The 27,008-nt window shown below is 46.4% G+C and overlaps 2 protein-coding genes across 3 annotated transcripts in view; both read left to right on the forward strand.

Moving 5' to 3' along the window:
- PRPF8 (pre-mRNA processing factor 8) overlaps positions 1–22,545 on the forward strand; it is a 32,807-nt gene extending 10,262 nt beyond the window's left edge. Inside the window, exons 24-43 of the mRNA XM_047080624.1 lie at positions 69–185; positions 12,734–12,981; positions 13,082–13,261; positions 13,456–13,591; positions 13,711–13,880; positions 14,026–14,155; positions 14,280–14,426; positions 14,918–15,078; positions 15,267–15,458; positions 15,772–16,009; positions 16,141–16,269; positions 17,375–17,488; positions 17,568–17,741; positions 18,040–18,233; positions 18,951–19,190; positions 19,285–19,426; positions 21,342–21,482; positions 21,618–21,757; positions 21,862–22,064; positions 22,209–22,545. Coding sequence (XP_046936580.1) covers positions 69–185; positions 12,734–12,981; positions 13,082–13,261; positions 13,456–13,591; positions 13,711–13,880; positions 14,026–14,155; positions 14,280–14,426; positions 14,918–15,078; positions 15,267–15,458; positions 15,772–16,009; positions 16,141–16,269; positions 17,375–17,488; positions 17,568–17,741; positions 18,040–18,233; positions 18,951–19,190; positions 19,285–19,426; positions 21,342–21,482; positions 21,618–21,757; positions 21,862–22,064; positions 22,209–22,363 — 3,351 coding nt within the window. The 3' untranslated portion in view covers positions 22,364–22,545. The remainder of the gene's footprint in view (positions 1–68; positions 186–12,733; positions 12,982–13,081; positions 13,262–13,455; positions 13,592–13,710; positions 13,881–14,025; positions 14,156–14,279; positions 14,427–14,917; positions 15,079–15,266; positions 15,459–15,771; positions 16,010–16,140; positions 16,270–17,374; positions 17,489–17,567; positions 17,742–18,039; positions 18,234–18,950; positions 19,191–19,284; positions 19,427–21,341; positions 21,483–21,617; positions 21,758–21,861; positions 22,065–22,208) is intronic.
- Positions 22,546–23,216: 671 nt separating this feature from the next.
- Positions 23,217–26,957, forward strand: RILP (Rab interacting lysosomal protein). 2 transcript variants are annotated; one of them, XM_047081136.1, is made up of 9 exons: positions 23,217–23,774; positions 23,849–23,942; positions 24,027–24,133; positions 24,244–24,489; positions 24,789–24,916; positions 25,299–25,421; positions 26,103–26,186; positions 26,461–26,547; positions 26,579–26,957. In XM_047081136.1, exons 1-9 carry the CDS (start codon positions 23,547–23,549, stop codon positions 26,682–26,684), a joined length of 1,203 nt encoding a protein of 400 aa, XP_046937092.1. In that variant the 5' UTR covers positions 23,217–23,546; the 3' UTR covers positions 26,685–26,957. The 2 variants fall into 2 exon arrangements, with proteins under 2 accessions (XP_046937092.1, XP_046937091.1); XM_047081135.1 differs by lacking the exon at positions 26,103–26,186 and having other exon boundaries at positions 26,461–26,957.
- Positions 26,958–27,008: the final 51 nt, after the last annotated feature.

The raw sequence follows: 27,008 nt of genomic DNA on the forward strand, positions 1-27,008 counted from the left end.
GGTGTCAGAGTTGGTCCTTGCTCCCATAACAGTATCAGAGACAAATTAACCTTGACCTTGTGATTTAGGTTACTAAAGAGCGGACAGCTCAGTGTTTCCTGCGAGTGGATGATGAGTCAATGCAGCGTTTCCACAACCGCGTGCGTCAGATTCTGATGGCCTCTGGCTCCACCACCTTCACCAAGGTATATAAGTCAGTCAGCCCCAACCTCCTTCACATCCTCTATCCATCTCCTGTCCTTTTGAACTCTTCCCTTGGTTTGCTCTCCTTTTTTCCCAGTTTGGCTCAGTGTACCAGTTTCTATGCTTTATGATATAGAACCTTAGAGTGTCAAATCAACTCAGTTCCTTTCTGAGAATACCCTGTAGGGATTGTCCGTGTGATGACTGAGTTAAGGTAAGAGTAGAAGTGGGATTCTTTAATTGGGACAAAACTTGACATTTTTTACATCTTCCCAGGGGGCTTATTGTCTATTCATATAGCTCATTTTTTAACCAGTAACTGTGTATGTTAAAAAGCAAGTATAACTAGTATTCATTTTCCCCTTCAGTTGCTTCCAGACACCCACCTGAAGGCAGCTGGAGTTAAGAAAAAATAATCTGGAGATTTGTTAACAGTGCATACCTAAGCTTCTGCGAGGTTTAAAACGTTACCTTGTTCTTCCTGCTGTCTTTCCATGGTGTCGTAAAGGTGCACATAATGTCTTGGCTGATGCTCTCAAGAACATCAATAATGCCAAAAAGAGAAATTCAGGTTCTTACTAGGCTGTGCTCCAAACAGTGCTTTTAAGGATACATTTCTGTATCTCAGTTTTTATGTTTTATGTAAGTAATCTCTATACCCAACTTGGGGCTCAGACTGTTACCTTGAGATCAAGAGTCGCATGCTCTTCTGGCTAGGTCAACCATGAGCCCCTTAGTATTTCTTAACATTTCTTACACATTTTGAGTATAGTACAAGGGGAGAGTTTACCTTTTCAGGTCTAAGGGTCAGGTAATAAGAATTCCGTAACTCATTCATTCCATTGGTGTTTATTGATAACTACTGCGTTCAAGGCTCTGTGCACACTGCATGTACTTTCGAGCTCACCTACCTAGTTGGAGAGACAAGATCCATAGACAAGAGAACTATGGATGTAGTGTTTATAAAGAGACAAGGATGTAGTGTTTATAAAGCTATGGTGTTATTTGGGAATCTGTGAGAACACTCAAGTTAATGACTAGCCCAGTCTGGGAGAAGGAGAGGAGAGTCTTCCTGAAAGAAGTAATGTGTGATGAGGTAGATGAGGGAGGGCCTTCCTTCAGCCTTAGGTATGGAGAGGTAACTAGCATGAAATGTGTGGAGCTGTGCAAATTCAGGGTTTACTGGAGTATAGTTATGGAGTAGGGACTGTTAGGAGATGGGGGCGAGACAGATCACCAAGAGCCAGATCATGGAGGGGATTGCATGGCTTGTTAAGAATCCTGTGAGGGTTTTTTTTTTTTTAATGTTTATTTATTTATTTTGAAAGAGAGCACTTGCACCCGTGTGAGCGGGAGAGGGGCTGAGAGAGAGGGGGAGAGAGAATCTCAAGTGGTTCTGTGCTGTCAGCACAGAGTCTGATGTGGGGCTCGATCTCATGAACTGTGAGATCATAACTTGAGCCAAAATCAAGAGTCAGATGCTTAACCAACTGAGCCTTCCAGGTGTCTAAAGAATCCTACGAGGTTCTTAAGCATGAGAATGATTTTTCCAGCTTTCTGTGTTAGGTCCTTCACTCTTGTAGCTGTGGGGAAGATGGGTTTAGAGAAATTGGGTGGGAGATCAAGTTTGGGGATTTCTGCTTAAGTCCTGATGATAGAGATGAGAGCAGTGAGGAGACAGGAGTAGATCTGAGAAGTAGTTAGCAGGTGAAATCAGCAGCCTCATTTTGGTGGGACGCCAGAGGGAAAGGAAAATAACACTCCGTTTTTGGCATGGCTGACTAGGTGGATATCGGCACTGCCAACTGGAAGAGTACAGGAAGAAGAGCAGGTTTAGGAGGGAAGATAAATGGATTTCGTTCAGGATGTAAAAAGTTTGAGGTTCCTAAGAATATCCAGATGGAGCTGTTTGGCAGGCACTTCTTATATCCTCTGTTTTCAATTCCAAGATGAGTGTGTGTGTATGTGTGTGTATATATGTATATGTATGTATATATGCAAATGTATACACACACACACGTGTGTGTGTTTTTTCCACCCTAGTGATGCCTATTAAATTGATAATCTCTTAGATTTGCTGTAAAATACTTTGAGCTTGAAGCTTCAGAGAGAGAAATGAAGTGAGAAAATGAGAGCAGTCAGGGGTAACTTTGAGGCTCCTGAAGGATGTCCAAGTGGAGATATTTTGCAGTCTGAAGCTTGGAGAAGATATCTGGGTTGAAGATGCAGGTTTAGGAGTCTGGTGGTTTAGGAGGTGGTTTAAAACTCAAGAGTGAGCAAGATTTCACAGGGTAAGGAATGAGAAGAGCAGAGGGACAGGTTTGGAACCATAGGATACACTGAGCAACAGCATGGCCAGACTGGGAGAGTGCTGGGTCATGGGAGCCAAGGATGTCAGGAATTGGGGCGGGCATTTAACAGTGTCAGTTGCCTAAGAGTCTTTCAGTTAGATAAGGCCTGAAAAGTATCCATTGGATTTGGCAGTCAGGACGTCATTGGTGACCTTAGCAAGAGCTGTTTCAGAAATAGTGGGGATAGAAGCCAGATTGCAGTGGGTGAGGCTTTATGGGAAGTGAGGGAGTGGAGACAGCAAGGACCGACAAATTGCCAGAGCTAGAAAAAGAGGAAGGGCATGAGATGCCACCTAGAGGGAGATACAGGTCAAGGCAGTATTTTTAAATGGTATTGAGTGAAGAATGTTCTAATTAGGAAGGAGCCAGGAGCAGTTCAGGGTGCAGTAGACCAGTGTAGTAAGTGATGGAGCAGCGTTCCCCAGAGTTGAGTGGGGGCAGAGTAAAGGGGAAGCAGAGGGAACCCTCCTCTAAACCTAAAAGAAAAGAGGTCTGGATATATGTGAATGTAAGGTTGAGTGGGAAGTTATAACAAATACTGAATTTTTCAGCTTTGCCTGGGTTGGTCACAGTGGTGAGGGTATGATACAGTTTTTGAAGAAACTGTGTGCTCCAGGTGGGTTTCAAGAAAATAGAAGACAGCTGTGAGTGTGAGTTCTTCCCAGAAGCACTCAGCTACTCAGTGACAGGATGGGCAAAGTGGATATATTCTATTGGTAGTTCAGGTTTTGGGGTTTTGCTGTAGGACTGTTGTGGAGTGGTAAGGGATTGAATGCAGGAGAATCAAGAGTGCTGGCCCCTGTTGGGATCCTGGATTATTGGGGGTAGTGGGGAGTGAGTAGGAAGAGACTAGAAGAGGCCAGTGGTCTTGAGTTGTAGGGATCAAGGGAGTAGATGTGTGAGAGGTGAGAGCCTGAGTAATGTCAGAGATTAGGGAGGCGATTTACTATAGTGGGTAGAAGTCAGATTGGAGTTCAGATCATAGCTCTGTCACATAACTAATTGAGATCTTGGATAAGTCACCCACTTTGGGCCTCAGTTCTCTCTATAGAATGGGGATACCAATGATGGGGTGCCTGGCTGGCTCGGTAGAACATGGAACTCTTGATCTCGGGGTTGTGAGTTTGAGTCCCATGTTGGGTGTAGAGATTACGTAAGTAAATACACTTTTAAAAAAAAATGGGAGGCAAACCATAAGAGACTCTAAAAAACAGAACAAACTGAGAATTTTGGAGGGGTGTTGGGTGGGGAGATGTGCTAAATGGGGGTGGGCACTGGGTGTTCTGTGTAAGTGATGAATCACTAAATTGTCCTGAAACCATTATTATACTATATGTTAACTTGGGTTTAAATAACATTTCAAAAAAGTAAATTAAACCAAGAATACTGGGGCACCTGGGTGGCTGAGTCAGTTAAGCGTCCGACTTCAGCTCAGGCCATGATCTCACAGTTTGTGGGTTTGAGCCCTGCATCAGGCTCTGTGCTGATAGTTTAGAGCCTGGACCCTGTTTTGGATTCTGTGTCTCCTTCTATCTCTGCTCCTCCCCGCCTTGTGCTCTGTCTCTCAAAAATAAATAAACGTAAAAGAAAAAACAAAAAACAGGAATATTGATGTATTACCTAGCTCTGAGGGCTTATTGTGAGAATGAAATAGCAAATGTAATAAGTTAAATTATTCAGTAAATTGTTCAGTAAATGTTTGCTCTCATCAAGTAGAGGGATCCGGGTTTTGATCAGGTAGTAGAATATTGGAATTTGTTTCCTGAGGTGTGTTAAGGTAAAATAGTTCTTGTAACACTTCCAAGGTTGATAATAGAAGGGAAGCATCCATTAGGGTGAGAGGTGGCTGGACCTTGTGGCCCTGTTCTTGTCCTCTAAAATTGGACTCTTGCAGTCATTGCCACCACTGCCACTTTAGGTGCTTTCACCATCCTTGCTTTCGGGTGTGTGCAGCACACTAGCCCAAGCGTGCAGGCAGGGACCCTTCTCTTCGGTCCCAGTGGGAGCTAGAAGATAAGGCTGGAACGTTTAAGCAGGGCTTTCATAAGGGCCAGGCATAACCGGGAAAACAGAGATGGGCATAGATAGTCTGACTTACAAGGTGCAGTCTACTTAGCTTCAGGTTCCGAAGGGCCTTACTGCTGCCTTCCTGCCTCTTTCACTGCCTTCCCAACACGGCAGGCCCTGTTTCCCTCACCAAGGTGTCCCTTTCACCATGTCCGGATGACTTGAAGTCTAAAGCCTGAGGCAAAGGCCTCAAGAGAACATCTTTGCCTGGCAGGAGATGTATTTCTCTGTTCTTTTTTTTGAGTTTCGTTTTGACTTCTATTTCACATTATTTATTTTGAGACTTAATTTTTTTAAACAATTCAAAAAAGGGCACCTGGGTGGCTCAGTCAGTAAAGTGTCTGACTTCGACTCGGGTCATGATCTCACGATTCATGAGTTTGAGCCCCATGTTGGGCTCTGTGCTGACAGCTCGGAGCCTGGAGCCTGCTTCAGAATCTATGTCTCCCTCTCTCCATGCCTCTGTCTCTCTCAAAAATAAATAAATGTTAAATTAAATTTTTTTTTTCAACGTTTATTTATTTTTGGGACAGAGAGAGACAGAGCATGAACGGGGGAGGGGCAGAGAGAGAGGGAGACACAGAATCGGAAACAGGCTCCAGGCTCTGAGCCATCAGCCCAGAGCCTGACGCGGGGCTCGAACTCACGGACCGCGAGATCGTGACCTGGCTGAAGTCGGACGCTTAACCGACTGCGCCACCCAGGCGCCCCAATAAATGTTAAATTAAAAAAAATTTTTTAAAAACTAAAACAATTTTAGTTTTATAGTGAAATTGAGAGGGAGGGACAGACTTTTCATGAACTCCCTGTCCCCGTACATGCAAGCCTCCCCTATTAACATCACGCACCAGAGTGGTACGTTTTTTACCAAGAATAAACCTACACTAATGCATCATGATCATCCAAAAGCCATAGTATACTTTCGGGTTCCATCTTGGTGATATATATTCTGTGGGTTTGGATAAATGTATAATGACATAATCGATTATTAAAACATACAGAGTGTTTTTGCTACCGTAAAAATACTAACAAGACCTAGAAAATATCTAGAATCCTGTTGTCCTAACATCAGTTTTTATTTTTCCACATTCGTTTCGGGTCATGAGGTGTGTTGAGCAAGTTGTAGAAGTTGAATTTGTTTCTTTTATGAAGACTTAAAGGCATAATGAGTGTAAAGTTCTTAACCTTGGTACCTAGCACATGTAGTCACTGATGCATTTTCTTTCCTGCCTCCCTGAATCCCCAGCAACTCTGGCTATTCTTCTTTTTTTTTTTAAGGCTTTTTTGTTTGTTTGTTTTTTATGTTTTATTTACTGATTTTTGAGAGAGAAAGAGAGCAGGGGTTGGGGGGCGGAGAGGGAGTTCCAAGCCCCAAGTGTGGAGCGTGACATGGGGCTCCAGCTCACAAACTGTGAGATTATTACCTGAGCTGAAATCAAGAGTTGGATGCTTAACCGACTGAGCCGCCCAGGGATCTGCTATTGTAAAGGAATGTAGAATACTCCTGTTATTCGTAAAGGACTGTGGTACTTCTTGGGAATTCAGACTTACTCCCCTCCAGGAATAAAGCACTGGTAACTGCAGAATACAACTGGTGTGTTTTGTGATAAAAACCATGCAGCTGGCAGTTCCTAGAGCCAATTACAGTCGAAGAGCTTACTGAGCCTCACAGTTGTCCTACTCAAGTCTGTTTGACTTTACTCCCAGATCCAGCCCATTCTGGCCCATGGCCTTCCTTTCTGTTTGTCTGTTGTCTTCGTTGGTTCATCTTGAGTACAAGCTAGATGCTCAGTGTAGCTTTTGTGATTTGGTTCACGCTGTTACCTAACTCTAGAAAGTCCCTTTTTTTTTTTTTTTTTTATTTTTTTTTTTTTTTCAACGTTTATTTATTTTTGGGACAGAGAGAGACAGAGCATGAATGGGGGAGGGGCAGAGAGAGAGGGAGACACAGAATCGGAAACAGGCTCCAGGCTCCGAGCCATCAGCCCAGAGCCTGACGCGGGGCTCGAACTCACGGACCGCGAGATCGTGACCTGGCTGAAGTCGGACGCTTAACCGACTGCGCCACCCAGGCGCCCCCCTTTTTTTTTTTTTTTTAAACGTTTATTTATTTTTGAGACAGAGAGAGACAGAGCATGAATGGGGGAGGGTCAGAGAGAGAGGGAGACACAGAATCGGAAGCAGGCTCCAGGCTCTGAGCTGTCAGCACAGAGCCCAACACGGGGCTCGAACTCACGGACCGTGAGATCATGACCTGAGCCGAAGTCGGATGCTCAACCGACTGAGCCACCCAGGCGCCCCTAGAAAGTCCCTTTTATCTTGCCTATCTGAAGACGGCTATTTGCTCAAGACTAATTTCCATGGTTACTCCAGCCAATGTGATCTTGCACTTCAGTAATTGTCCAGAAAACATAGTCCTTACCTTAAAATCTTGATTATATCATTTGGTATTTTGTAGTTTGCCTTTTTTTTTTTTTTTTTTAATCTTAAAGAACCAGCTTTGGTTTCATTGATTTTTCTCTGTTCTGTTTGTTTTCAAAATGCTCTTATAGTATTTTTCCTTTTGTTTACAGTTGGGTGTAATTTGCTTTAAAGTTTTCTGGTTTAAGGTAAAAAGATCAATTTGGGATCTTTTTATTTTTTTTTTATTTTTTTATTATTTTTTTTTTTTAAATTTTTTTTCAACGTTTATTTATTTTTGGGACAGAGAGAGACAGAGCATGAACGGGGGAGGGGCAGAGAGAGAAGGAGACACAGAATCGGAAACAGGCTACAGGCTCTGAGCCATCAGCCCAGAGCCTGACGCGGGGCTCGAACTCACGGACCGCGAGATCGTGACCTGGCTGAAGTCGGACGCTTAACCGACTGCGCCACCCAGGCGCCCCGTGATCTTTTTAAATATAAGCATTCACTGCTATAAATTTCCTTCTTAGTACTACTTCAAGCTGCATCCCTCAAATTTTGATTAAGTTGGGTTATTTTCATTCAGTTAAAAATATTTTCTAATTTCCCTTGAGAGTTTTTATTTTACTCATATGTTATTTAGAAGCATGCTGTTTAGGGGTGCCTGGGTGGCTCAGTTAGTTAAGTGTCTGTCTTGAGCTCAGGTCATGATCTTGTAGTTTGTGGTTTTGAACCCCGTGTGGGGCTCTGTGCTGACAGCTCAGAGCCTGGAGCTTCCTTCAGATTCTGTCTCCCTCTCCCTCTGCCCTTCCCCCTGCTTGTGCTCTGTCTCTCAAAAATAAACAAACATTAAAAAATTAAAAAAAAAATAGAAGTATGCTGTTTAATTTTAAAATATTTGAGGGTTTTCCAGGTATTTTTGTTATTAGTTGCTAGTAATTGTTATAGTCAGAAAACATACTTTTTATGATCTTCGTTTTTCCCGATGTCTTAATACTTGTTTTATGGTTGTGAACTTGAAAAGAATCTGTATTCTGCTTTTGGGTAGAGTGTTTTATAAATGTTAGTTAGGTCCAGTAGGTTGAATGATTGTGTTGTTCAAGTCTTTGTATATTTGTAATGACTTTTTTGTCTACTGTCAATTACTGAGAGAAGAGTCTTGGAAATCTCCAACTATAATTGCGGATTTATTTATTTCCTCTTTCAAAAGGGTCCACTTTTTTGTGGTTGGGGTTTTTTTGTTTTGTTTGTGGAAGGGGTTATTCAGAGACACAGTTAACTTTATTAGAAACATCCAAACTTTTAGCATAAAGCCACGTGACATTTTTCAAGAAAATTATATATTTTTTGAGCATGAAGAATTTCTGAAGTTCAGAAATCTGGAATTCTTAAAATACTTAGAACAAAATTACTCACATAGGTTGTAATTGTATAAAAAGGCAAATAAATGATCAGGACGTTTTGTTGAACATAATTGAAAGTTGGGCAAAATGTATTGGCTTGCAGATGGAAAACCAACAAGGAATTCATCTAAGATATTAGGCTTAGGGGAGAGGGGAGCCATTGCATTGATATCAAAATGCAAACTGACAAACCTTTTGTCCAAGGAACATTGAACCTGCATACAAATGATGACCAGGGGAGTGTGCCAGATGGAGTGTTGTCATGTACCTAAAGAGACAGCTGAACTTAGAATTGGGCCTTACAGTGGAAACACATAGATACTTCTGTACATACAAGCAACTCTGTTGATACCCTGAAAGGAATATGTAGTGTTCATGATTATTTTTGAGTTTTCTGCTTCAACATCCACCTGTTTTTACTTTATATAAACAGTTTAGAAGCTCTGTAATTAGGTATGAAATGTATTTAGGGTTAACATATATACATATACTTTTTTTTTTTAACACTCTTCAAACATTTTGGTGGGGGTGGGGGGGAAGAGGGGGAGAGAGAGAATCCCAAGCTGTCTCCACACTGTCAGCGCAGAGCCCAATGTTGGGCTCAAAACCAAGAGTTGGATGCTTAACTGACGGAGCCATCCAGGTGCCCCAAGGATTATTATATCTTCTTAATTGACTTTCTTATCATTATGAAATGTTCTTAATTCATGGTAATATTTTCTGTCCTAAAGTCTGCTTTGTCTGATAGTAGTGCTACTCAGACTTTGTGTTTGCATGGGTGTCTTTTTTCATCTTTAAGCTTTTTTTTATTTAAAAAAAAAAAATACATGTTTTTTATATTTATTCATTTTTGAGAGAGAGAGAGCACGAGCGGGGGAAGGGCAGAGAGAGAGGGATACACAGAATCTGAAGCACGCTGCAGGCTCCAACCTGTCAGCACAGAGCCTGATGTGGGGCTCGAACTCACAAACGTGAGATCGTGACCTGAGCCGCAGTCGGATGCCCAACTGACTGAGCCACCCAGGCGCCCCAGATTTTCTTTTTCTTTTATTTATTTATTTATTTATTTATTTATTTATTTATTATTTTTATTTTTTTTTAATTTTTTTAAACATTTTTTTTTTCTTTAACGTTTTATTATTTTTGGGACAGAGAGAGACAGAGCATGAACGGGGGAGGGGCAGAGAGAGAGGGAGACACAGAATCGGAAACAGGCTCCAGGCTCTGAGCCGTCAGCCCAGAGCCCGACACGGGGCTCGAACTCCCGGACCTCAAGATCGTGACCTGGCTGAAGTCGGACGCTTAACCGACTGCGCCACCCAGGCGCCCCAGATTTTATTTTTCTTAAGTAATCTCTACACCCAACGTAGGGCTTGAACTCCTAACCCTAAGGTCAAGAGTGGCATGCTTCATGCTCCACCAGCCGAGCCAGCCAGGCAACCTGAGTGGGCTTGTTTTTTTCGCTCTTTGCTTAGTAACTACGTTTTTTTTTTTTTTTTTAAGATTTATTTTTAAGGAATCTCTACACCCAACATGAAGCTCAAACTTACAACCCCGAGACCAAGGGTTGCATGCTCTAATGACTGAGTCAGCCAGGCGCCCCTACGCTTTTTCTTTTTCTTTTTTTTTTTAATTGGTTGCTCTGTACATCACTGACTTACCATGGTCTACTGTCACCATTAGTCTTCTACTAAGATCACTTTACATATAGTGTAAGAACCACACATTACACTTCCATTTTCCCCTTCATTCTTTGTAGTATTTTTGTCATATGTTTTAACTTTACCTGTATTATAAATACATTACTTTGTTGCTAATTTTGTTCTAAACAGACTTTATTTTTTTACAGAAACTACAAAATGAGCAAAAATATCTTTTACATTTTACTCACATACTTTTTCTGGTATTCTCTGTTACTTGATGTAGATCCAGATTTCCATCTGGTGTTGTTTTCATGGTGCTTAAAGAATTTCCTTTAACATTTCTTATAGTAATGATCTATTGGCAGTGAATGCATTCTGCTTTTGTCTGTCTGGGAAAGTGTTTATTTTGTCTAATTTCTGTTAATGTAAATCATTGTTTTCTTTTGTAGTTTTACAGAGTCATTCCATCGGTGTATTTTTTTTATTTCAGATATTATGATTTTCATCTCTGGAAAGTTCCATCGAGGTGTTTAGTATCTTCTCTCCTTATTATGTTCATATTTTCCTTTATATACTCCAGTGTAATTATAAGATTTTTTAAATGCTGTTTTATAGTCCTTGGTTACTAATTTTATCACCTGTGTTATTGCTAGGTCTATTTCTATTGATTGATTTTTCTTCTGGTTATGGTTAATTCATTCTTTTTGCATGAATGATCATTTTTATTACATGCTAGAAATTTTGAGTTTTACATTATTTATAGGTTTTGTTATGTTTTGTTAAAGAGTATTGAGTTGTGTTCTGGTGTGCAGTTCAGTAACTTGTGGGTTAGTTTGGTCCTTTGAAGGCTTGCTTTTAAGTGTAGTTATGGCAACTCTATAGCACCCTTTGTTCTGGGGCTAATGAACCTCTGCTGCTGGGTTGATAACCTTCTGGGGACTCTACCCAATTCCCATGTATTACAGGTTCTCTCTAGTTGGCTGGTGGGAACACAAACTGCTGCCAACCTTATATGACCTGTGGGACTTGCTCAGCTTTCTGATCTCGGGTGTTCTTGGAGTTTTACTCCATACACATTGGTACTCATCCAAAATCATGGGGAATCCCTTCATGGATCTCCAGAAATCTCTTTTGGAGACCTTGCTTCTCTCCAGTACCTCTGCCCCACAAATTGTAGCTGCCTTGGCCTCCTGAATTCTAATCTTGATCTCTTCAATTGAGTGAGACTATTGGGCCCTGTTTCTGTTACTCCTCTATGTGTATGCTGCAGCTTAGAAACTCGGCAGTAAGTTGTGGGGGACAGTCGTGGAGTTGACTTCATTTGTTTCCTTTTCCTCAAGGGTCATGGCCCTTAGGCCTATGTTGCCTATTTGTCGGTTATCTGAAGATCCTGTTTTATATCTTTTGTTCAGTTTTCTAGTTGTTTATAGTAGAAGGCAATTTCTGTGGCCCCATTAGTTTTTATTCCCTCTATTAATTTTTAGTAGTTTTTCTCATCCCTTTTTCTCCCCCACCCACCCCAGGATTACTTACTATATTTGCTCTTAAGTGTTTATATTGCCTTAGTTGATTTTTTTATTGAGATGAAATTCACATTGTAAAAAAAAAAAAAGTACAGTTCCGGGACACCTGGTGGCTCAGTCGGTTAAGCGTCCGACTCTTGACTTCGGCTCAGGTCAGGATCTCAAAGTTCATGAGTTTGAGTCCCACGTTGGGCTTTGTGCTCACAGCACGAAGTCTGCTTCAGATCCTCTGTCTCCCTCTTTGCTTTGTGGCCCTCTCTTGCTCACACACCCTCTCTCTCAAAAATAGATAAACGTTAAACATTTTTTTAATAAAAATTAAAATAATGAAATGTACAGTTCTTTGGTTTTCGGTATATTTATAAAATTGTGCACCTGTCCCCACTGTCTAATTCTAGAATATTTTCATTACCCCAGAAAGAAACCCTGTATCCATTAGCAGTCATTTGCTCCCCATTGCTCCCCACCATTCAGCTCCTGGCAAGCATGAGTGTACTTTCTGTCTATATGGATTTGCCTGTTCTGGATATTTCATACAAATGGAATTGTACAATATGTGACCTTTTTTGGTCTGGTTTCTTTCACCTAACATGTTTTCAAGATTCATCTACATTGTGGCATGTATTAATACTTGAAGAATCCTTTTCACAGGTGAATAATATTCTGTTATACGGATATACCATATTTTGTTTATCTTTGTCAGTTGGTGGACATTTGAGTTTTTTCTACTTTTTGGCTGTTATGAATAATGTTTTCATGAACACTTGGTACAGATTTTTGTGCAGATGAATGTTTTCATTTCTCTTGGTTATATACTTAAGAGTAGAATTACTGGATCACACAGTAATTCTGTTTAACCTTTTAAGCTACCAGGTTGTTATTCAAAGTGATTGTACCAGTACACGTTCCCACCAGCAATAGTAGAGGAGTGTTCCATTTTCTTCACATTCTTGCTAACAGTTGTCACTGTTCTGTAGCCATTCCTGTGGGTGTTAAACAGATTCTCCAGTGGTTTTGACTTACGTATACTTCCCTAATGACACTGAGCTCAAGTCTTCCTTGAGAACTAGGAAGAGTGTAATCAACTGGGCCAAGTAGTCCCCACCACTTGTCCCCTCCCATGGCTCACCTATAATTTACCTTTTCCCCACTATTTTCAGATTGTGAATAAGTGGAACACCGCTCTTATTGGCCTTATGACATATTTTCGGGAAGCTGTAGTGAACACCCAGGAGCTCCTGGACTTGCTAGTGAAGTGTGAGAACAAGATCCAGACACGTATCAAGATTGGCCTCAATTCCAAGATGCCGAGTCGTTTCCCTCCTGTTGTGTTCTATACCCCTAAGGAGTTGGGTGGACTTGGCATGCTCTCAATGGGCCATGTACTCATCCCCCAGTCTGACCTCAGGTAGGACTTGCTTGAAAACCTTCTAGATCCTGAGGGAAGGGGATGTTTCTTTACTTTTAGGTTTTATTTTTTCTCTAATCTTGGTTGTGCCCCCAAACAGGTGGTCCAAGCAGACAGATGTAGGTATCACACACTTTCGTTCAGGAATGAGCCATGAAGAAGACCAGCTGATTCCCAACTTGTACCGCTACATACAACCATGGGAGAGCGAGTTCATTGATTCTCAGAGGGTCTGGGCTGAGTATGCACTGAAGAGACAAGAGGCCATTGCTCAGAACAGGTACACATCCAGGAAGGCATAGCAGTCCTGTCAGGGGTGTGCAGCCTTGCATGGAGGCCAGGAACAGAGCATGCTGTATTTTAATGGAGACCAGGGAAGTAGGTTCTACATCTGACCCATCGGTCCTTGGCCAGGGAGAAATGCTAAATAAACTTTGTGTGAGCACATATTTGACTTCAGTGTTTTTTTGACAGACGACTGACCTTAGAAGATCTAGAGGATTCATGGGATCGTGGCATTCCTCGAATCAACACCCTTTTCCAGAAGGACCGGCACACGTTGGCGTATGATAAAGGCTGGCGTGTTCGAACTGACTTTAAGCAGTACCAGGTACATGGAGGGGATAGTACAGAGATTTCCCCTGCATTAGAGGAACCCACGGCTGTGCCAGGAATCTGGCTGGGGCAGTAGGCTCCCAGAAGCTTGATGGTGCTTGCTTTGCCATCTAGGTCTTGAAGCAGAACCCTTTCTGGTGGACACACCAGCGGCATGATGGGAAGCTCTGGAACCTGAACAACTACCGTACAGACATGATCCAGGCCCTGGGTGGTGTGGAAGGCATTCTGGAACACACACTCTTCAAGGGCACTTACTTCCCTACCTGGGAGGGGCTTTTCTGGTGAGGATTCTCGTCTCCCCTTACGGTAACCTGTCATAACCCTCTGAGCTCATCCCTATTGTGCCTTTGTGTTCTGTGGCGTTTACCAGAGACCAGTGCTCTGGGAGATGGCAGGGTATCACTTTACCTGGTCTCTTTTTCCCAGGGAGAAGGCCAGTGGTTTTGAGGAGTCTATGAAGTGGAAGAAGCTAACCAATGCTCAGCGATCGGGATTGAACCAGATTCCCAATCGTAGATTCACCCTCTGGTGGTCCCCAACCATCAACCGAGCCAATGTGAGTGTGATTGCTAGACCTGGAAGACAGGAAGCTAAAAACAAGAGTTTGTGTTTCCTTCATTGTGTCCTGAAAACAAGTGTCTTGATGTCTGGGTTCACTTTCACTCTCTTTTTCCCGTCAGGTATATGTAGGCTTTCAGGTGCAGCTGGACCTGACAGGTATCTTTATGCATGGCAAGATCCCCACACTGAAGATCTCTCTCATCCAGATCTTCCGAGCTCACTTATGGCAGAAGATCCACGAGAGCATTGTGATGGACTTATGTCAGGTGGGCCAGAAGTGAGGGGAGAGGGTACCATGAGAAGTCAGGTCAGCTTGGGCTCAGTCAGTTAAACATTTGACTCTTGGTCTTGGCCCAGGTCTTGAGTCACAGTTGTGAGTTCAAACTCCACCTTGGGCTCTGTGCTGGGTATGGAGCCTACTTAAAGAGAAAAGAAAAAAAGGAAAACTGTATTTGGGGTGCCTGGATGGCTCAGTCAGTTAAGGACTCTTGATCTCAGGTCATGATTTCAGAGTCATGAATGCAAGCCCTACATTGCGCTCCATGCTGGATATGACGCCTACTTTAAAAAAAAAAAAAAGAAAGAAAGAAAGGAAAAGAAATGAAAAAGCTCACTCTTGGTATGGGAAGTCCACCCTGGAAGCACCAAGGAGGAGACCTGCATTGTGGTGCCAGGTGCCACATTATCTGGACTCCTACAAGTCTCGTTCTAAGTGGGCTCCCATAAGCAGTCATAACCTTTCTACCTTTGCCTTCAGGTATTTGATCAGGAACTGGATGCACTAGAAATTGAGACAGTACAAAAGGAGACAATTCACCCCCGAAAGTCCTATAAGATGAATTCTTCCTGTGCAGATATCCTGCTTTTTGCCTCCTATAAGTGGAATGTCTCCCGGCCCTCATTGCTGGCAGACTCCAAGTAAGTGCATTATAACACAGCCCTTGGCATCCAAGAAGCTTGTTTACTATTCTACCTGTGCTACTTTGGAAACTTTCCTTTTCTTTTTGAGAGTTAGATGTAGCGATTGAGAGTTCATGTAGTTGTTGGACATTGGTTGTGTCAATGGCTTCCTGACGCCTGGATTCCTAACCTCTTTCCACCCTCAGGGATGTGATGGACAGTACCACCACTCAGAAGTATTGGATTGATATCCAGTTGCGCTGGGGGGACTATGACTCCCACGACATTGAACGCTATGCCCGGGCCAAGTTCCTGGACTACACCACAGACAACATGAGTATCTATCCTTCACCCACTGGTGTGCTCATTGCCATTGACCTGGCCTATAACCTGCATAGGTAAGTTGGTGTTCAGAAGCATGTATGTAATGTCAGCCCCATACTTTATTTTTAAATTTTATTTATTTAAGTAAACTCTGTGGCCAGTCTGGAGCTCAAACTCAACAACTCTGAGATCAAGAGTCACATGTTCTACTGACTGCACCAGCCAGGCACCCCAGTCGGCCCCATACTTTAATGTACACGTTTTTTTAGTTTGCCTGTGTGGCCCTTTTTTCTTCTGGGTCATTGACCTTTTCTTCTTGCCTCTGTGTACATGGGCAGACACTTGTCAGCCTGGTCTTCACTCTTCTTGACTCTTCTATTCTCATAGTGCCTATGGAAACTGGTTCCCAGGCAGCAAGCCTCTCATACAGCAGGCCATGGCCAAGATCATGAAGGCAAACCCTGCCTTGTATGTGTTACGTGAACGGATCCGCAAGGGGCTGCAGCTCTATTCATCTGAGCCCACTGAGCCCTATCTGTCCTCTCAGAACTATGGTGAGCTCTTCTCCAACCAAATTATCTGGTTTGTGGATGACACTAATGTCTACAGAGTGACTATTCACAAGGTGAGAATTAGAAACAACCTAGGGGTGTGGGACTGTATATGCCTGTGAGAGGGTGATGAGGCAAATGTGTGCATATGGGAAGGTAGGGTGGATGTGTCTAGGCCGCACTAACTGATGATATCATTCTTTAGACCTTTGAAGGGAATTTGACAACCAAACCTATCAATGGGGCCATCTTCATCTTCAATCCACGCACAGGGCAGCTGTTCCTCAAGATAATCCACACATCTGTGTGGGCTGGACAGAAGCGTCTGGGGCAGGTGAGCTGGTTAAAGGGTAGAGAGGCTGTGGAACCTTGCTGCCCCTTTTTCTTTGGGGAGCAGGGAGCCAGGGCACATCCTCCTGTTTCTCTCTGTGAGAGATTATGTCTCATTTGAACCTTTGCTCCAAATTACTTAACTTGGGGAGTACTCTACAGGGGGCCCAGCAGTATGTGAGGTCCTTCATTACCTACCAGTTGGTCTCTGTGTTTCTTGCATCTCCCATCTCTAACCTACCTTGAATGAGACTACCAAGAATCATCTTTCTAAAGGGAACCAAGTATGCTTAAGACCTCATTTTTGCCAAATCTCTACCTCTATCTATCTAACTCTTTTTTTGCTGAATTAACTCTTTTCTGGCTTCCTAGACACTTGATAATTTGGCTGAGCTACCACCTGTCCACCCATGGTTTCTCTTCCTTTAAAACCTGCTTCCTGGGGCACCTGGGTGGCTCAGTCGGTTGAGCGGCCGACTTCGGCTCAGGTCATGATCTCGCGGTCTGTGAGTTCAAGCCCCGCGTCGGGCTCTGTGCTGACAGCCTGTTTCCGATTCTGTGTCTCCCTCTCTCTCTGCCCCTCCCCTGCTCATGCTCTGTCTCTCTCTGTCTCAAAGATAAATAAAACATTAAAAAAAAATTTTTTTTAAATGAAAATAAAAAAATAAATAAAACCTACTTCCTCCTAGTATCCCCAAACTCTGACATCCATTTCCACTTCTGTGGCTTTGCTCATGTATCTTTCTTTCTAGAATGATCTCTCCTCTTTACTCTGTTAATCAAGTCTTCCTTATCCCTTAAGACCTGTTTCTTTGTATAGCTTTTTATCAGTTTTAGCCTTAATTTATTTTGTCCCAGACACTTGGTATTATATAATCAAATACCGGCTTGTGGTATATCTTGTGTGAGTTTTGTCTGGCCAGCTAGGTTGAAAAACCCTTTTGGGCAAAGCCATCTGACACTTCTTTTGCACCTCCAAAGTACCTAACATTCAGTAGCGGTGTGCAACAGAAAGATAGGTTGATTATCTCAAGACCTAGGCTGTTTTGTTCTAGTTGACCTGTGGTGATAGACACTCAATTTCCATTTCCTCCCCTCTTCCTTTTCAGCTGGCTAAGTGGAAGACGGCTGAGGAGGTGGCTGCCCTGATCCGATCTCTGCCTGTGGAGGAGCAGCCCAAGCAGATCATTGTCACTAGGAAGGGCATGCTGGACCCATTGGAGGTGAGAGGTGGATGAGGTAGAAGAAAGGAGGGCTGAGACGTATAGGCTATTTCTAATCTTGGACTTGATCTTGTCTCAGGTGCACTTGCTGGACTTCCCCAATATTGTGATCAAAGGATCGGAGCTCCAGCTCCCTTTCCAGGCTTGTCTCAAGGTGGAAAAGTTTGGGGACCTCATCCTTAAAGCCACTGAACCCCAGATGGTTCTTTTTAATCTCTATGATGACTGGCTCAAGACTATCTCATCTTATACGGTATGAAACTACCTAACAAAGAAGGTCACTCTAAGAGGAGTGGGTTTGGGGTCATAAGACAATCCTATGCCTTCCTTAAGTTTTCCCCAGGTCCCCTATGGGGCCATTTTCACATCTTCAGCCTGTGGATGAGACAGCAATTCTGTGCTCTGCATAAAAAGTTGACTGGGAGAGCGGTGGAGGCTCTACCTTAGAGTTTGAAATCAATTTCTGGGTTCCCTGAAAGAACAGAATCGAGGAAACGGGGAGGACCTCAGTGTCTGACCCCCCCGCCCTTTGTTGCCATACCTCTTCTCAGGCTTTCTCCCGCCTCATCTTGATTCTGCGTGCCCTGCACGTGAACAATGACCGGGCGAAGGTGATCCTGAAGCCAGACAAGACGACCATTACAGAGCCACACCATATCTGGCCCACTCTGACTGACGAGGAGTGGATCAAGGTGGAAGTGCAGCTCAAAGATCTGATCTTGGCCGACTACGGCAAGAAAAACAAGTGAGCGCTGGTGGTTGGGAGACATCCTAAAAGGGTGAAATGAATGGTTTGGTATGTGGTTTCTGGGTTTTTTGAAACATTTAAGGCTCAGAAATTTCTCAAGGAATTGTCCTGGAGATGCCTACAGAAAAAAGATAGTGTCTTCAGATAATGTAGAAAATGTCAGTGTTTCAGGGTTTCCGTCTGATTCTTGGGCATTGTTTCATGTTGCCATTTTGAGCAGGGCATTTCTTTACCGTTCATGTTACAGGCAGTTTTAACATCCACATCCCCAGGTACCACTGCTAACAGCACACACACCCCTTCCTTCCCTCTTCCTGTCATTTTGGCAACCAAGAAGAAAAATGTCCATAGATGTCCAGGTACCCCCCCCCCAGGATGACTGAGGTGACTGACAGTACCAGCAATGATTGAGAACGTGTTCTAAGGGTTTCTGTTTTTGAGAATTGTTCTATAAACCAGGGCACTTCTTGTCAAGGAAAAGAGGGAGGAATGGCTACTGAGCAGGTTTGAGTGTTGCTGAAAGGGTGTACATGCTCAGGGCCATCCTGGGCTGTGATAAATCTTAACCGGTATTGGGGCATCTCTACTATACACTTGAGGATCGTCTGGGGTAAGGGTATGGAGTCCCTTGTCCTACCAAGTTACACTCTTGCCATTGAGGCATAGTTGACCAAGGGAAGGGATCTTGTGGTGTGACCCATGCTGTCCCCGCAGTGTGAACGTGGCATCACTGACACAATCGGAAATTCGAGACATCATCCTGGGTATGGAGATCTCGGCACCATCACAGCAGCGGCAGCAGATAGCAGAGATCGAGAAGCAGACCAAGGAACAGTCACAGCTGACAGCAACACAGACTCGTACTGTCAACAAGCATGGTGATGAGATCATTACTTCTACCACCAGCAACTATGAGACGCAGACTTTCTCCTCTAAGACTGAATGGCGGGTTAGGTACTGTAAGGGGAAGAGGTAGGGATGGCAAAGCCTACTGATGCTGCCTGTGGTGCTCGGCCTGAGAAATGCTTACATTCCTCACCATTTGTAGGGCCATCTCTGCTGCCAACCTTCACCTGAGGACCAATCATATCTATGTTTCATCTGATGACATCAAGGAGACTGGTTATACCTATATCCTTCCCAAGAACGTGCTTAAGAAGTTCATCTGCATATCTGACCTGCGGGCCCAAGTGAGTAAGTGTGCTCAACTAAGCCGTAGTGTGTGCCTGGCATTTTACATGCCTAAAACTCACCTGAGACTGCCTGGAACGCAAGGTACATAAGAGTGGCCGAAACAGCAAGGAGGGTTTTGGCTCCCACCAAATATTAAAATGTTATAAAGCTATGGCAGTTAAGAGTTCCAAAAGTTTTTGGAAGAGGATAGCATATAGTCAGAAAGGGATTCCTGTGTACATAATAAATGTGTATCAGATCTGTAGGATTAAGGATGCTTTGTGGCACTGGAACAGTCAGAACCCTGCCTCACAGCACTTAAAAAATGCAGGTGGAGTAAAGACCTGAATATAAAATACTAAGCTGTAGAGTATTAGAAGAAAATATCTATTATTGTAATGCTGAGATCGCCTTTTTTTTTTTTTAAAGTTTATTTATTTATTTTGAGAGAGACAAAGACAGCCTGAATTGGGGAGGGGCAGAGAGAGAAAGGATCCCAAGCCCACAGCCCAGAGCCCAACGTGGGGCTCGAACTCAAGAAACCATAAGATCATGACCTGAGCTAAAACTAAGAGTCAGACGCTTAACCAACTGAGCCACCCAGGCAGCCCCAAGATAGCCTTCTTAAGATACAAAACCATGGGGCACCTGGGTGGCTCAAGTCGGTTGAGCATCTAACTTTGGCTCAGGTCATGATCTCAAGGTTCATGGGTTCAAGCGCTGTATCAGGCTCTGTGCTGACAGCTTGGAGCCTGGAGCCTGCTTCGGCTTCTGTGTCTCCCTCTATCTCTATCCCTCCCCTGCTCACTGTCTGTCTCAAAACCAAACATTAAAAATTTTTTAAAAAGGACACAAAACCTAATCAAAATCAATAACTTGTGTGTGACAAAGGGTGCTGCAAAAGACACACTAAAAACAGGAAGAAAATTTTGCATAATTCTAAAATAAGGTGGATTAGAATCTAGAACAGGGAAGTTGATTTTTAAAAGTAATTGTAGGGGCGCATGGGTGGCTCAGTCAGTTGAGCATCCAACTCTTGATTACAGCTCAGGTCATGATCCCAGGGTTGTGAGATTGAGCCCTGCATGGGGCTCCACACTCAGTACGGAGCTTCTCTCTCTAAAATAAAAATTAATAAAATAAAAAAATAACTAGAAGAATAGGCAAAGAATATGAAGGTAGTTCAGAAATGGAACTACAAATGGCAAATGTCATATGAAAAGTTGATTAGGGGGGTGCCTGGGTGGCTCAGTCTTGATTTCAGCTCAGGTCATGATCTCACAGTTTGTGATTTTGAGCCCCATGTCGGGCTCTGTACTGACAGTGCGGAGCCTGCTTGGGATTTTCTCTCTCTCTCCCTTTCTCTCTGCCTCTTCCCTGCTTATGCTCACACTCCGTTTCTCTCTCAAAAATAAACAAACTACCTTGAAAAGATGTTTAGCCTTACTAGTAATCAGGTAATTCATATTGTATACAATACCCAATTTGTGGCCTCAGGTTGGTGAATTTGAGAAGATTGTTAATAGAAGATTGCGGGTGGGTTTATAGGACACAGGTCCTCTTTGTCGATGGCCGGGTAAGATTCAAAATACCACCTAGTGGTGGACTTAAAGATGTATTCATCTTGTGAAAATTCATGAGCTGTGTGTTGGTGTGCTCATTTATTTATGGATACTGTTTAATCGATTGGGGAGTGTGTGAGCAATGCAGATTCTTGGACCCCACTTGAGATTCTGATGTGATAAGTCCGAGATGAGGGCCATGTTTAACATTTCGAACAAGCACCCCAGGCTACTCTGACGCAAGAGATTCTGACCACGTTTTGAGAAGCTCTCCTTTGTTCTTGGGGAAGGGAATGAAACACAGGGCTGACAGCCCAGAGTCTGGAATGGTGCTAAGAATCGTTTTGGTTCTTGACCCCTTTGTTTCCAGATTGCAGGATACCTGTATGGGGTCAGCCCACCGGATAACCCCCAGGTGAAGGAGATCCGCTGCATCGTGATGGTACCGCAGTGGGGCACTCACCAAACCGTGCATCTTCCTGGCCAGCTGCCCCAGCATGAGTACCTCAAGGTCAGTGGGGGTGTGGGAGAATGGGAGCTTTCTTCTGTGAGAGTGGTGGAAGGAAGGCAGCCGTGTTGTTCTCATGGGGTGATTCCCGTCTGCAGATGGGGCTCCAGATAACTTTTCACCTCTCTTTGCCTATAGGAAATGGAACCCTTAGGATGGATCCACACTCAGCCCAATGAGTCCCCCCAGCTGTCACCCCAGGATGTCACCACCCATGCTAAGATCATGGCTGACAACCCATCTTGGGATGGTGAGAAGACCATTATCATCACCTGCAGGTAGACTTGGGCCCCTTTGGGAGGAAATGGGGTGCGGCAGGCATTGCAGCACAGGGCCTAGAACGGTGGCCTGAGCTCTGACTCTGTCTTCATCGCTCTGTCAGCTTCACACCAGGCTCCTGCACACTGACAGCCTATAAGCTGACCCCCAGTGGCTATGAATGGGGTCGCCAGAACACAGACAAGGGCAACAATCCCAAGGGCTATCTACCCTCGCATTATGAAAGGGTCCAGATGCTGCTGTCAGACCGCTTCCTTGGCTTTTTTATGGTCCCTGCCCAGTCCTCATGGAACTACAACTTTATGGGTAAGTTCAGCGTGGGGAAGTGGGGCTGGGGTAGGCCATCCCCCTTAGCACTTGGGGCTTGACTCTGGTTTGGAGATGGCCAGGGTCCAGGCTGGGTGAGGCAGGTGCACCTTGTTAACACCAGACCATTCCTTCTACCCCAAGGTGTGCGGCATGATCCCAACATGAAGTATGAGTTGCAGCTGGCAAACCCCAAAGAGTTCTACCACGAGGTGCACAGACCTTCCCACTTCCTCAACTTCGCTCTCCTGCAAGAGGGCGAGGTCTACTCCGCGGATCGAGAGGACCTCTATGCCTAGTTGTATCCTCACCTCCCCCTGCTTCAGACGCTCCACAGGCTGGAGTCTTTTACCCCCAAAGACAAGCTGGTGACATTCAGCAGCTTGGCCCCATTTTCCTGTCTTTGTGCTTCTTGTGTTATTGATCTCTGGTGGCTTGTAGTCCTGAGTAAAGTGTAATAATAAATTTTGTATAAATAGGAGTTTTTGAGTTGTTGTTGTTGTTTTCCTCCTGAGCTCAAATTCTGGATGTAGGGAGGCTGGACTTGTTCATAGCAACATGCTGGCCTCAACCTTAAAGGGGTATGAGCCTCCTTTTCATGGGCTGTGGGACTAAGTAAGTATCCCTTAGATTCCGGGAACTGAGGTGGGGTTGGGCTTTCACACCCTTACTGCTTGACCACATTTGTCAACATCCCTTCAAAATATTTGCAAACCGGGGCACCTGGGTGGCTCAGTCAGTTAAGTGTCCCGACTCTTGATTTTGGCTCAGGTCATGATCTCATAGCTGTGAGATCAAGCTCTCTGCTCTGGGTCTGGACCTGCTTAAGATTCTCTGTCTTTTTCTCTTTCTGCCTATCCCTGTTCTTGCATGTGTGTGCACTCGTATTCGTTCTCTCTCTCTCTCTCTGCAAACCAAATCACTCCTATTCAACATCCTTTGGAACAGTTGCTGCCATTTTCTGAGTCTGGAAGCTTGTGGATTTGCCCCTCCCAACTGTGGTGCCCAGCCTAGCCCCTTAAGCTTTGTGTCACTCCTGGTTGGGGAAATAGGCACGTGGCTTCACAGATGACTGTCTCTGAGACCAGGGACAACCCTCCTACCTCTCACCTCTTGCCTGTAGTGCTTGGCTGCCAAGTGGAGCCTCATGACACCAGACACTGGGGTGGAGCCTGGACTGGAGGCTGTGGGGAGGGATTGACGAAAGTGACCACTTAGAGCCCTGAGCCTTAGCCCTGGGACGCCTGGCTGGAAGCAGGCAGTCCTGCTTCCTGTGACCTTGGGGGATCCGAACAGGACAGGGCCCAGGGGACCCAGTGCACTACCTCCTTCCCCACGCCTTTTCCCTTAATCGCTCCTCCTCTGTCGCCTCTTCCCCGCCCTCTACTGCCCTAAACTGCTTCCTGGGCCGAAACTGTTTGGCTTTTTCCTGCCCTAGTTAGGGTTGGAGGGGGGTGTCGCAGCCCTTGGCCTCGTGGAACCATGGAGCCCAGGGGGACGATACCCGGGGTGCCTGGCTGCGGGCCTCGAGTGGCCGCCGGGTCAGGGACGGCCGCGGAGCTCGTGTACCATCTAGCAGGGGCCCTGGGCACGGAGCTGAAGGAGCTGGCGCGCCGCTTCGGGCCGGAGGCGGCGGCCAGGCTAGTGCCGCTCGTGGTTCGGGCGCTGGAGCTCCTGGAAAAGGCTGCCGTGGGGCCCGACCCGGACTCAGTGAGTCACCGCCCCCTCCCCTCGCCACCCGCAGGGCTGGTGGGAGCGTAGCCCTCACCGCCTGGACTCCCCAGCTGCAGGTGTCAGCGCAGCAGGCCGAACTAGAGCTGCGGCGGCTGCGCGAGGAGAACGAGCACCTCCGCAGACAGCTGCACTCTGGGCCACACGGTGAGTGCGGGCACGACCAGGGTGTGGGGTGGGCCGGCTCAGGGCCCCCACCCCAAGCCGCTGCTAAGTTCGCCCCTTCCTCAGAGGAGCGCGCTCTTCTGCGGCAGCTCAAGGAGGTGACCGACCGCCAGCGAGACGAGCTCCGGGCGCACAACCGCGACCTGCTGCAGCGCAGCCAGGAGACGGAGGCGGTGAGGGCGGGGCGGGGCGGGGCGAGGGGCGAGGGGCGAGGGGCGAGGGGCGGGGCTCTCCACCTCACCCACCGACACCCCGCCTACCTTCTCTTTTGCCCCGCCCCCAGCTGCAGGAGCAGCTGCAGCGCCTCCTGCTGGTGAATTCAGAGCTGCGGCACAAACTGGCAGCGGTGCAAACCCAGCTGCGTGCCGCGAGGGACCGCGAGAGCGAGCGGGAGCTACAGCGCCAGGGGGCAGTGGAGCTGGCTCAGGAGCCGGCGCAGGACCAGGCCAGGGGGGCCGGGTACGAGCAGAGGCAGGAGCCCGAGCGGGCAACCGCTGAGGCGGGGGCCCCAGGGACCCCTGAGGACCCGGTGAGTGCCCGTCGTAGTTTTCGCAGGTCTGGTACTTGGTGGGCACTCGGGAAAGGTTTGCTGTGCGGCGTTAGCAGGTCCACCGGAAAATTGGAAGGTGGCATACAAGTGTGCGCCCCCCCGCAGCCGGCCTCTGCTCTCACTCTCAGCCAGAGCACTGGTCTGTCATCTGTTGCAGCGCCCTTGCCTCCCAAGTCTCCCTGCCAGTCACTTGCTCTAGCATTCCTGGGATGGCCCCGGGGGGGGGGGGCAGGGGAACGCCAGCAGAGGCACCCCCATCGACCAAACCCGTCCTTCAGCCAGGGCGCCCCTCCAAGGTAGGACAGTGCAGCTTCAGTCGAGAGGAACTTGAGCAGATCCTTCAGGAGAGGAATGAACTCAAAGCCAACGTGTTCCTGCTGAAGGAGGAGTTGGCCTACTTCCAGAGGTGAGGGCGGTGGGCAGGGGCTGGGAAGCTGGGGATGGGGGCGCTCCACTCACACCCGTTCCCAGATCTCAAGTCACCAGCTTCATTTTTTGGCTCACTGATATATCCACAGTGACATGTGCCAGGCACTGTGTGGGACACTGGGAGGACACAGCACCTGCCCTCCAGGAACTTCTTCCAAATGAGGGAGGAGGTGGTACAAAGAGTCACAGCAGTGGTCAAAGAAGTACTCCTAGGAAAGGGCAACAACTAAGCTAAGGTCTGAGGGGTGTTAGCAAGGCGGAGTGTTTTAAAAAGGGGGGGACAACATGCACAGGTACTTGGGATGAGACCTACTGTTGGCATTCCCACTGCTTACTCGGCCCCTCTCCCTCCTCTGCAGGGAGCTGCTCACGGACCACCGGGTCCCTGGGCTTCTGGTTGAAGCCATGAAGGTGGCTGTCAAGAAGCAGCGGAAGAAGATCAAGGCCAAGATGTTAGGGATTCCAGAGGAAGCAGAGAGCAGGTAAGTCCCTGCCTCCATTCCCACTGAGCCAGCTCTCCCTTTCTCTTTCTGTTGAGCCTGATGTCCCAGCCTGGTCATGCTCTAACCCAGCCTAGTCACCCCTTGAGCTTACCACCTTAGCCTCCTTACTGCCTGAGCCTGTCACCTAGTTACGGCTTAAACCTGCTAACCTGGCCTGGTTACCCCCTGAGCCTGCTGTCCTGTCTGTTCTGCTGAACCTACCACTCTGGCCTGGTCACCCCCTGGACCTGCTGTCCAGCCTGTCCTGTTGGGCCTTCCATTCTGGCCTGGGCACACCCTAGCCTGCCACCCTTCTCTCTGGATTGCACTGCACCCACATGCCGTGCTCACTGTACCTCCTGGCAAAGAAACCTGGTAATGCTGCTTCTCCACATGAATTTTTCAGTTTCCTGTCTTGGCTGGATCTGTTTGTTCTCGGAAGTTTCAGACTGTAGTTCCAGCTATGTCAGGGCCGGCCGTCAGGCTGTAAAGTAAAAGCCTCAAGATGTCCTTCATCTCCCCAGCACCACCTTCTCTCCAGCCTTGAGGGGCCCAGGGTCACTCTGTCCTCCCTTGGCCATTCCTGGGCGCTGTGCAGAGGCCTGAACATAGCTGGACTCCTGGTGTCCCCTAGGGCCTTGATTAATGACCCCTACATCTCCTCTCTCCTCTTTGCCTCAGTGACGATGAAGACAGCTCATGGCTCCTACTCTCCAGTGATAAGGGAGCCCACCCTCCACCCACTGAGTCCCGAATACAGAGTTTGTATGTTGGGAGAAGAGGAAGGGGAAAGGTTGTGGGAGTGAAGGAGGGGCCCCACCTTTGTTCTTTCCCCCTTTCCTGCTCCACTGATACTCGTTTTGCTGCCCTGAGCTCTGAGCATGCCGCCCCACATTGGCCCTGGCCCCTTTGCCCCCTCAATACCTCATGCTGCCCTTTCTTCCTGTTGTATCCCTTTTCCCACCAACCCCTGCCCTCAGCCCATATCGTTGACCTCTCTGGCATCCAAGCTCAGCGTGCCTCTTGATTCTCCCCCCAGCTTTGGCCTGTCCTATCGGGGTGAAACAGAGGCCCCTGAAGCCCAGACCAGCAGCATGGCCCCCAGTAAGCTAGGGGGAGAAGAGGAGACCCCACAGCCACCCCACTTGGAGCCTGTGGGCAGCCCCACAGTCCTCAACTCCTGACCAGCCGTGCTCTGCACTCGATGAACATCTTTGTCTCAGCTGCCCCAGAGACCTGACTTTGGAATCTGGCTATGGGTAGATGTGTGGCCTCAAATGAGGACAGGGCTCCCTCCTTCTCAGCCCTCCCCAGGCTCTTTCGCGATCCTGGCCTGAGCCAGGGGATGATGAAGAGCTCAGCCTACCTTCCTTCCCTGTATCTCTGTGCCAAGCCTCCGGGGTCAGATGAAAGTGCTTCCCCCCTGAGTCTCCGTTTTCCCATTTGTAAAATGGAGAGCGGGTTACCTACCTCCCAAGGGTCTATGTGAACGGCCTAAGCCAATGTAATAAAGCCGCTGCCCACGATACCCAGAAACTGCTTCATGTCTGTGTGTGACTGGTCTGCCCCCGCCTGACTCTGCCAGGA

This window comes from Lynx rufus, unplaced genomic scaffold (genome assembly GCF_022079265.1).
Source record: "Lynx rufus isolate CCGP_SWC_20201006 ecotype Redwood Valley unplaced genomic scaffold, mLynRuf1.p SCAF_18, whole genome shotgun sequence".
Lineage (NCBI taxonomy): Eukaryota > Metazoa > Chordata > Mammalia > Carnivora > Felidae > Lynx > Lynx rufus.

Excerpts from the sequence above, each read along its gene's own strand:
- RILP (XM_047081136.1), top strand. The coding sequence starts at position 23,547 with ATGGAGCCCAGGGGGACGATACCCGGGGTGCCTGGCTGCGGGCCTCGA. Across the intron at positions 24,134-24,243 it reads GCAGCCAGGAGACGGAGGCG|CTGCAGGAGCAGCTGCAGCG; the intron begins GTGAGGGCGGGG and ends CCCCGCCCCCAG. Across the intron at positions 26,187-26,460 it reads GAGTCCCGAATACAGAGTTT|CTTTGGCCTGTCCTATCGGG; the intron begins GTATGTTGGGAG and ends TTCTCCCCCCAG.